The sequence below is a fragment of the Neolamprologus multifasciatus genome, chromosome 22 (assembly GCF_963576455.1).
Source record: "Neolamprologus multifasciatus chromosome 22, fNeoMul1.2, whole genome shotgun sequence".
Lineage (NCBI taxonomy): Eukaryota > Metazoa > Chordata > Actinopteri > Cichliformes > Cichlidae > Neolamprologus > Neolamprologus multifasciatus.
The window spans coordinates 20,243,918-20,254,652 of record NC_140459.1 but is presented as its reverse complement, the minus strand read 5'-3'; the positions used below and the strand labels follow the sequence as shown (position 1 = coordinate 20,254,652).

The 10,735-nt window shown below is 40.2% G+C and overlaps 1 protein-coding gene across 1 annotated transcript; it reads left to right on the top strand.

The window, feature by feature from the left end:
* The first annotated feature begins 2,115 nt into the window (after positions 1-2,115).
* LOC146493426 (progranulin-like) lies at positions 2,116-4,486 on the top strand. Its single transcript, XM_085148995.1, has 5 exons — positions 2,116-2,236; positions 2,397-2,543; positions 2,624-2,926; positions 3,060-3,233; positions 3,922-4,486. The coding sequence occupies exons 2-4, from the start codon at positions 2,397-2,399 to the stop codon at positions 3,225-3,227; spliced, it is 618 nt and encodes a 205-aa protein (XP_085005121.1). The 5' UTR covers positions 2,116-2,236; the 3' UTR covers positions 3,228-3,233; positions 3,922-4,486.
* Positions 4,487-10,735: the final 6,249 nt, after the last annotated feature.

Here is a 10,735-nt window from a genome sequence, read left to right as displayed (position 1 = left end):
AGCAGTGCAGCGTGTGATCTGGACTCAAGCGATGGAGGCACAACTTGTAGAACTTTGGAAAGCTCATCCGAGCCTTTTCGATGTGGCATCACCAAATTATCACGACCACAACAACCGTGAAAATAGTTGGATTTACATTGCTGCTCAATCACAGCTGCCTGATCATGTTTGTTATTAGTAATTTAGCAATGTTGATGGCGGTGTGTGTCTGTGTGAGTGAAAGACAGAGAGGGAGAGCGAGCGACAGATTTTCTGTTATAACCTTCATTTTATGGAGGCACACTGTGACTCAGGTCGCATCAGAGCATCGGGCGGTATAGTGTGAGACCTGCATCGTGACCTACGAACTTAACCCATGCGAGCCAATCGTGCAGTTTGAAAATCGCACAGTGTTTGCCCAGCTTCAGGTGTACTGTCGTCTGAGACTTGCACCGCAGTGTCGGCGTTTGTTTCCTTGTTGGCCATGCTTTTTGTTGTGGTCATCTGTTGTCTTCCGGTATTTTCTCCGCAAGCGACCTTTCCTCAACCAATGAGATGAGCGGTAATCTGAATTGTCATACTCGAATAGTCATAAGTGTGCTGTCAGCTCATTGGTCACAAAGCAGGGGCGGGGCTGGGAATTATGGTTTCAAACAAAGCGTTAATTACATTAAAACTTATAGACTACTTTTGATTCTCACTGTATTACGGGACAAAGTGCGTCCCTTATTAGCTCAATACGGGACGTGTACTTTTGTTTCTAAATACGGGACGATTCCGTTTTTTAAGGGACGGTTGGCAACCCTAATTGGAGGGCACTATCCTTAGCTAGTTAATCTTTTGGAGCAACAACAGGCTCCCAATACACATCGTTCTCTTTTTTCAACGCAGTAGATTAATGGTCACCATGGACTGAAGTTCACACTTTTTTAGTTTTGTTCCCCCCCCCCCGTGTCCTGCACTCACCACCATGCTAGCCCTCTACAAGTTAGCCGCAGTGCTAATTACCTAAGGTCTTCCATTGCTATATGAGGCTGTTGTGCTTCGGCTGTGCGATGACTTTGTCATGAACTGCTATCAAAACACTTGGTATAGTTAAGGCATACTTAAAAGTCATCCCTTGCTGTAATTGTTGTAGATATGTGATTTGATTTGAGATTTTCTGTAACCAAGACCAGTGTTGCAAGTTTAGCTAGCAATGACAAGAAGTGGAGAGGAAGTCAGCTCCCGCAGATGGTTATCTTCAGGGTTCTAAGCATGTTCAAGACAGCAGCGTTCACATAGCCATGTTGTGCAAGAAGATACAATAATTGTGACAAAGGTGGTGTGTCTTCTTGTTGTTGTCATACCATCTATTGTTTAACATAACAGATGTCAAACCGACTTGAACATAAATGGAGGGAAAATAACAAAGACAATCCTGTTGGTGCATCCACCACTGGTGCTTATTACACACAATGGCACAAAATAGGCAGAAATTTATGATTTATATGTTATTTAAAGTACTATATTCAGCCCTTAAAGCAGGCCAAAATGATCCAAAACAACACTTTTTGGACCAGATGTTTGCAAGTTGCTTCTAGCTAGCACTACAGAAGAGAAGCGAGCATAATGGGAGCAGTGTTTTATAAAATCCAGCATTTCTAACAGGTCAACAAATATTTGCAAACACACAAACTGTTTGTGTGCACTTTGTCACAAAAGTGTGTCTGCTAGCCAAAGGTACAGGTTACACATTTGAGGGAGGGAAAAAAAGTTAATAACTTCAGAGATAGAGAACGATGTGAGAAAGACAGGACAGGAGGGGAAGAAGAGGTTATATACAAACGTAAGGACTGCTCAGCAACTGTGATAAATAGTACTCAGTAGTTCAATCTCTGCTCCTACATATTGAAGAATGTCTGTACTTTTGCCAGCTCTCTTGTACTTTGATCGATAGGTGAGGCTTACAGACCTACTCCTTCTTTATTGTGCATACACAGTCATGTCATATGAGGATATGTGGAGACTGTATATTAAGCTGAGTAATTACAGCAGTTAAGTAGTGGATTTGAACTTCTGCAGTTCCAGAAATTTTCAAAACCTGTCTGTCTTAATATGAGAGTCACGAGATAGAGGGGTGTTACGTGAAGTTAATCTTTCATTCTTACTCAGTGGGAGTGTCTGACCTGCACTATATAGAGCTGTGTGTGATACAGCAGAAGGGAAAGTGTGAAAGGCATCACAGGAAGCTGCTGAATTTCTTCACTGCCTAAAGGTAAGTGATTAAAAGAAGTGAACTTTTTTGTAAAGTGTTTTATGGTTTAGTTGTTGCTACTTAAATTGGACTTTAGTGTGTCACATTAAAGTTACAAAGTCTGACCTTTTTAGTTCAGAAAGAAAAAAATCTGCAAAGTCATGTTGATTCTGTCTTCCAGATGTTTAGGATCACTCTGTGTTTGTCATTCGGTGTGTTTCTGTGGGGATTTGCTTCATGCTCTATGTGTCCTGATGGGAGTACTTGTCCAGACACCGCCACCTGCTGCAAGGCTAATATCGGATATGGCTGCTGCCCATATCCAAATGTAAGTCAGAAACTTTCTGCCAGTGCAGTAACTTGATTGTTGGTTGTTAAAAAGCTCTGCTCGTCTTACTTACTTTGCAGGCCATGTGCTGTGCCGACCGGGTCCACTGCTGCCCGTCAGGATATCGCTGTAACCTGGTTACCATGAATTGTGTGAAATTAGACCAGCCGTGGCTGACCATACCCATGGTGAAGAAGGAAGCTGCAGAGAAACCAGCCCCCCCTGAACTGCCTGGAACTCCACTCCAGGAGCTTAAAGAGAGCCACGTCCCAGATCAAATAAAGACTTCGGTGGTCTACTGTGACAGTTACACCTACTGTCCTGATGGCACTACTTGCTGCAGACACCCACAAGGAGGCTGGACCTGTTGTCTCTACTCTCCTGTGAGTCAGCCTAAACACTCTTGTGCAATAAAACACATGATTTTAAAGAAATTCCCTTTATCTTCCACTGAGATGAAGCAAGTTTGCAGCTATGATAATTATTCTTTTGAGAGACTAAAAGTGTTTCTTGCAGGGCAAATGTTGTCTGGATGGCTACCACTGCTGTCCAATTGGATTTGACTGTGACCGAACCTACCAGCACTGTGTGAGGGAAAAACTCACATATCCTTTCCTCCGCAAGCCAGCACTACCTTCAGGACCTGCGTCCTTCATCCCAACTTCAGAGGACAAAGAAAACTAGAAGAAGGTCGGAAATGCCATATTCTAACCACCTTCACATGTGGAGAACATCCTGGGATAAATTCACTGCATGACTCACTGTTCAGATCAATTTTAAAGGCTACAGACCTTTTTTTGTTTACTGGTGTTTTATCAAGTCATGTGATAGCAATGCACACCTGAGCACCAACCAGGATTTAACAACAGCTAAATGTACTGATAGTCGTGGGCTTGGTCACTGATGCTGACATACTGTCACATGATGAACCCTGTGGGGATGATATCACAGAGAGTTATTACTGACTCATTGGCTTTCTTCAGCTCTGAGTATTTTTTCTTCATAGTTTTGCAGCCTTGAAAGATTTTAATAAATCCAAAGTACACTGGCTTCAAACATGCAAAGACCATGTAGCAGCTAAATAACCACAAATCTCCCACAGAGAAATTAATATTTTGCGTTGATTCCAGTTCAGTGTCAGCAGTAGAGCTTATTTCTGCTGCCCCTTAGTGATCAAATGAGGCAGGAAGTTACAATCTGGCTCAATCGTAGAGCAGCAAAAATTGCTTTTTACAGCCCGCCAGGTTTCAGTTTCTCCTTCTCTAAACATCTCACACTGTGATCTGAAGGGGCAACTTAAATAGATGCTGTTTTAGAGTACACAAAACATTCTGACCAAAATATTTTGTTCTAACTGAACAATTTGTAATCATTTCAGGGACACAGGAAGCAGATTTTCAGCTGCTGTGACTAGAGATGTACCTGCAACCCCTCTTGCGTTATGGTAACACATGCTGAGATGGCTTTAAAGTCCACTGTGATAGATTTTTTTGGTTATTTTTGTTAAAAATTGTCCTAAAATTCTTTTTGCCATGCTAAAAATAGTACACAGGTGTAAACAATTGTGAAAATTAAACCTTATACTTTCAAATGAATATTTAATTTCTTTTTGTTTTAATTTGTCAGAAGGTTCAATAAATCCTCCACTTTCAGAAAATTTTAATTTTCTGGCAATTATTTCATGGATGAAGCTTTACAGGGTTAAGCTAATGTTACTGCATATTTTATAATGGAGAGTCACCAATTATTGCTTTAGTAATGGAAATGTGCTTTTTATCTATTCCATTGTCTTATATTGCCCCTGTGACTGAGTGTCAGTGAGTATAGACCAGCATGTTGAATTTAAGGTAGTAAGGTGAAAGGCTTCGGATTTGTTTTATGGTTTTTTCCTTCCTTTGTGTACTTTTCACACTTGACCAATAAAAATAGCATCTTCTTCCAAACTGGGTCATTGAGTCATTCATTTATCTTCTTTTCACATCACAGTCTGAGTGCCCATGAACACCACAGCCTGCTCTACACCAGTCCAACATAATGAATTACAACTTTATCACAATACTTCATTAAGATAAGACTTTGAAGTTGATGAACAAACTGAAAAAACAAACAAACAAACAAAATAAAACCTTGTTGGTCTTGCCAGCCTAAAAAGCTTCCAAACTGCAGATCCATTACTGTTAACTTATTCCATGTTTTGGTCACTCTTCTAGAAACGGGCTGTTTGCTGCTGACACCTAGTGTGGAAAACACAGAACAACATCACAGCAAATGGAAGAAATCTGTCCCCCATTTGCAACATCGATATTTGAGTTGGAGCAAATATTTATCTTAGATTCCTCACGTGGTCAGAAACTATGAGTGGAGCCTGGTGTTGCTAGACAGGTTATCCACATGAATATGCATATCATTAGGAGGGTTTGGAATAAACCCCAGAATACTCAACAACGGCACCATCGAGAGGCTGTATCACAACCTGGTATAGCAATTGTAATGCTCTGGACCACAAAGCTGTATGGAGGATGGCCAGATATGCACATTGTATCACCAAGTCTGAACTGCCAGCCATCCAGGACCTCTACAGACAGCACTGTAGGAGGAAGGCCCAGAGGATCCTCTTTAATCCAGCCACACACTCTTCAAGCTCCTGTAGTCAGGTAGGAGTGTACATGAGCGTCCACACCCGCACCAGCAGATTCGGGGACAGCTTTTACACAAAAGCTATCAGGCTACTGAACTGCTGAAATATCAGAATGTTTACAGACAGGTTGTTTACAGCTTGCTTCTGCTGACCCTTAGTGGCCATTTGAAGGATGGATGGATGGAAGGATGGATAGATGGGTAAGACCCGCCCTCTACTCATTTCTCAAATTGCACATCCCCAATTTCTTTCCTTGACTCCTCTCCTCCCTCCTACTGGAGAGTGATCAGGAGACGAGAAGGTGTTTAATGAAATGAGTCATCGTGTCTGTGAAGGTTCTCAGTCATCCAGGTCATCGTAGTCAAAAGAGCTTGCAAGGAAAAGCGTCTGGACTAGGGCTGCCACAAATGATTATTTTGATAGTCGACTAGTCACCGATAATTTTTGCGATTATTCGACTAATCAGATCATGCATCCATTGGATGTAAAACGTACAGCTTATTGCACCAGCATGCATCTGCTCTTATATAACTATCATTAGCTTACAGCTTTAAGTGTTTAAGGTATGTGCTAACTAAAAATAAAAACAAGTTGACAGTTTATTAAATTTTAATGAAATTTGTAGATTGTTTCGGTGAAGTTTAATAAACTCCTTGCTATTGTAACGATGTAAAAGGATGAATATGGTTTTATTGTTGTTAAATTCCTGTTAAACTTGGGATCTCAACCATGGGTTTATTTTGAAACCTTTATTTTGAAAATCCGCAGCGGAAGTCTGCTACTGGTAAACGGGTTTTCCCTAAGCTTATCCGTTAGTAGCAATGAAGCTTTTGCTGTGTTTGGGCAGAATCCTGTTGCTGGAAACCCATGGTTATTCATGTCCCATGTTATTGCAGAAACCCACAAAAGGGGAATAAACCACGCCTGAGCTCTACCCATCTCAAGTCCAGAGAGTTTTACTCATACAGCACCGGACATAGAGACTGAGGGGGGTTACACTATCTAAAATATAACGGGACACCGGAGTATATTCTCGAGCATCTCACACTTCTGATGATCAGTTGTCTGCTTGACGTTTATGCTGTGTAAAAACTATAACTTTAATCTCAGCCAAACCGATTTACTCAGGAACAAATAAAATACAAAAAAAAGCCAAACAATAACATTTTTAAGTTATCTAAGTGACTTATATATCATGTTTAACTTGAGTAGCGAAAGACGGCGGTGGGCTTGAAAACGATTTGCCGGGAGTCCGGTGTTCTCACGGGCTCTAGTGAGCCTTGCCCCCAGCTAGCTATCGAGCTAGTGGGTAACAGACGTCTCTGAAAACGTCGGAGCGCTTTTGAAAATATGTGGTGTCTTGATAAACTGAGCAGATGTTTGAGGTTTACACAGTTACATTCTCACCTGAAAATATGTTAAACGTTTATTTAGTGACCCAGAAAGAATAATAAGAGTAATATTAAAACTAACTAGCTGCCGCCATTGTTGGAAACTGAGCTGGGCCGCGCTATGAATTCTGGGACAGAGCTACTTCTTCTTCTTCGGGATTTAACGGCAGCTGGCATCCTTGTACATGCAGTGCTGCCATCTTCTGTTTCAGTCCGTTATTACACTCTTAAATCCTACTACTTATTCCTGTGTCTTTTGGGATCTTACAAAGCTTCAAACAACGTGTCGACTATTAAATCAGTCGTCGACGATTTTGATAGTCGACGTAATCGTGACTAGTCGACTAATCGTGGCAGCCCTAGTCTGGACTTCTTTAAGTTGCTTGAAGACATTTCACCTCTCATCCGAGAAGCTTCTTCAGTTCTAAGGTCAAATGGTGGGGAGTCGCAGATTTAAACCTAGTGGGTTTCACAATGAGCTCACCCGAAACTCTGGCTGATTGGGACCCACACCCAGTTTCACACCTTGGCTCAGGCGATTAGAGATCTTCAGGGGGTCCTTTTGTCCCTCTGCGGGGGGATACTCCCACTAGGTTTAAATCTGGGACTCCCCACCATTTGACCTTAGAACTGAAGAAGCTTCTCGGATGAGAGGTGAAACGTCTTCAAGCAACTTAAAGAAGTGCAGACGCTTTTCTTTGCAAGCTCCTTTGAAATGAGTCATCCTCGCTTTGTCACTTCATTTTAAATTGCTTCATTAAATCACTTAAATATGTTGTTTGACAGAAGTGCATTGTTAATTCTTTGCACTTTATCATTAGGTGTAATACTGTTTATATCATGTTTTACATTTAAGGCCACGTTCAGTTAAATTCACAGCACGGAGCGAAGTGATGGAGATTATAGGTTACCTTTTTTCAGTCACATAGAAACACTGAAGGGCATGTTAAATAACTGAAGGGTCCCTCTAGCTGTGTGCGGTGGATAGCTTGGCTTTGTCTGATACTAGTGTACATTTTTAAAAGAAATATTTAAAAACTATTCATATATTTATGCATTTATATTGTATTTTCTGTGACGATGAGTGGTTATTGAATTTGTAATCCCCTATTATAATCATTAAGACAAATAAAAGTTCAGCTAAAACATAAAAATTTAAATTAGCATTTCTAAAGAGCTTTTCTACGCACAAAAAGTGCTTAGACATAGAAAAAAAAATCACTTGTATTGTGTACTTGTGTGTGTGAATGGATGGCTGAGGCATGGAGAGGTGAAGCACTTTTGTAACGGTCTTTTGCATTTGATGTTTGTTAAGCTGTATGTCTGGATTTTGTTCTTTTGCGCCCTCTGGTGGTGAACTGTGTAGGGTACAGTTTTGCTGTTTGGGTCTCCACCCAGACACTTTTTCTTTTGCTAACGCACACGGTGTCTGCATGCGGCAGCTCACAGTTAGCTCCACACATGGAGAAAATATCATTCAAAGGGTAGAAATAATTGAGAAAGAAGATGGAGGATAAGGCAATAAGGCCCTAAAGGACTATTTAGCACCTCCTGGATGTCAGCTCACGAGGTTTGTGTTTTAAATGTTTATTTTCTGTAATTAAGGACTTTTGATTGATTGACACTGCTCATGTACAAGAGCGCATGAGCAGTTCTCACGGGTTGCCAAGACCAGAATAAACCCTGTTCTATAACTACATCGTGTGTACGTCAATCCTTGAGGGTGCTACAGTGAGAACTCGTCTGCTCTGCACGGGTAGATGAAAGGACGCAGGCACCGCAGGAAAGTCAGGTGACCCGAAAATAAGTTTCCTCAGTTGAAGGACTCAATATAATTAACCTCAAGAAAGAGAAATAAAAAGAAAAAAATGGACTGTAAAAATAATTAAGATAAGTTTCCTTTTATAAATGAACAAAGGACTGGAATATTTATTTTTTCTTTCTTTCTCATTGTTTACATTTCTGCTGTTTAAGTGACTGATATTCATACAGTGTTAAGTTAATGTTGTGAAGAGTAACCTGTGCATTGTGCATATGGTGGGCTTCAACAGTTGCTGTAAGAAACAGTATTACTGGCTTGAACAAGATTTGTAATGTGACTTAAGTATACACATTACGTGATGTTTAAGGAGTAGCAGTAATCTGTGCTTTAAAGTTGTAACAGTAAACTTAGATTAATATTCATTTGCTCCTCAACTACCAAATGCACCTTTACATTAAGGCTAAGTAAGATACACAAAAGAACAAAATCCAGACATACAGCTTAACAAACATCAAATGCAAAAGACGTTTACAAAAGTGCTTCACCTCTCCATGCCTCAGCCATCCATTCACACACACAAGTACACAATACAAGTGATTTTTTTTTTCTATGTCTAAGCACTTTTTACACTGAAGTTTCACACACAGACTGATGGATGTGCAAGGGACAACTTGGATGTCAGAATCTTGCCCAAGGACACAGAGAGTAAAACTAAACTGAAACAAGCAAGAACACACTGGAACCTCACTCAGAATAAACCGGAAACAAGACAAAAAAAATTTCAAATGAAATAAATTATTGTGTGTGAACTTACCTTACTTACGGACGTGCTGCTTCACTTTATGTATTCATATCTTCCTGTTTATTTCTGATGGATGGAACCAGGTAAAGAGGAGGAAGAAAACTAGGGATTTGTTTGCTTCAGTTATGTATGTATTATTGTAAAATGTAATGGCTACACTTTAATAGTGTGTTTTGTTGGTGGTAAAAAACAGCATTAATAAATGGATGATTATAATATTCAGTCTTACCCACTGTATAAAAAATTCCTTTAGAGACTATTTGTTTGGATCGATTGAGAGTATTTAAACAGAAGAACTCAGTTGTTCAGGAGGAGAAGACCAGGTCAGCGTAGCTTGGTGCACTCAATATTAATTTTGGTTGTTTTAAATTCCGTTATATTTATTTGCACAACCTTAACATTTGAGTTTTTGATTTGTGGAGGTTTTTGCAAAAATAATTTTAGTCACATTGTTTGTTAAAAAAACATCACCTGCTACAATGGACAGCATCTGTTTTCTGCTCTTCTTTCCCAGTGATTCCCCAGTGTCCCTCTGTGTATTTATAATACGTGTTTGCCTCTGTTCCTCGTCGTGTCGTCCGTGTTCATCCTCTGTGTTACCCTGCGTACTCTGCATTACTCTGTGAATCCCCTGCGTACTCTCCCTGCTGTCCTCCCTTCATGTTCAGGTTTGCTACTTTTTCGTTTAGTTTCTCCCAGTTTAGTTCATCCTTAGTTCTGTTTTGCCATCCCCACTTTGTGTTCAGTATTCTCAATAAACCATCCTCACATCTTAATAAGTGCTGCAATTGAGTCCTCCTTCCACACTTCACATGGCTGCTGCCCCAGTCGTGACAACTTTGGCCACGCTATCTCACACAAACTAATTAAAAGATGCATATTAGAGCTCTACCACATGTCTAGCATGTATAAAAATCAGAAAATGCATCACCCACAATTCGTATCCGGAAGTTCCCTCTTCCCCATACATTTATACCCACATCGAGAAGTAAATCCTTTATTAAAGCATATCAAAAGCACCTATATCAAAACAGAAGTTTTGGAGTATTGTTACATCTCTAGTTTGCACACCTAAACAGGTAAGCAGATTAGTGGGGTGAGAAAACACCCAGTGAAATAAAAGCTTTCCAAAAACTCTTACAATTAACAATACATAATTTAAAAAAAGAAAGAAAGAAAAACACACACAATCACAGTGAGAGAGAGAGAGGGGAGTTGATAGGAAGTATTCTTTTTGGACAATACATTCAACTCACTCCACCACAGCTTGTTGTTTAGTAAGAAAAAACAAAGAAACCTGTTGGTCTTGCAAGCTTAAAATACCTCTGAATTCCTCCTTTGGTGCTACCTTCCTGCATGCTTGGCAGTTATGGAATTAAATTCCAGTACAGCTCAGTTGGAAGCAACCTAAAGTGGTGACAGTGAAGCTCATCCTTACATGGACAAAAGTACTGAGCCTGCACCTACATACATCTACTCATGGAAGTTTATCATTATCATTATTTTGATGGTTGTTACAGTTATTTGACATTTAGACTTTGTTGTGTGAAGTGGTTTCCAGTGACTGTGTGGGCAAAACCCGTGTTTCAGGTTTAGCTA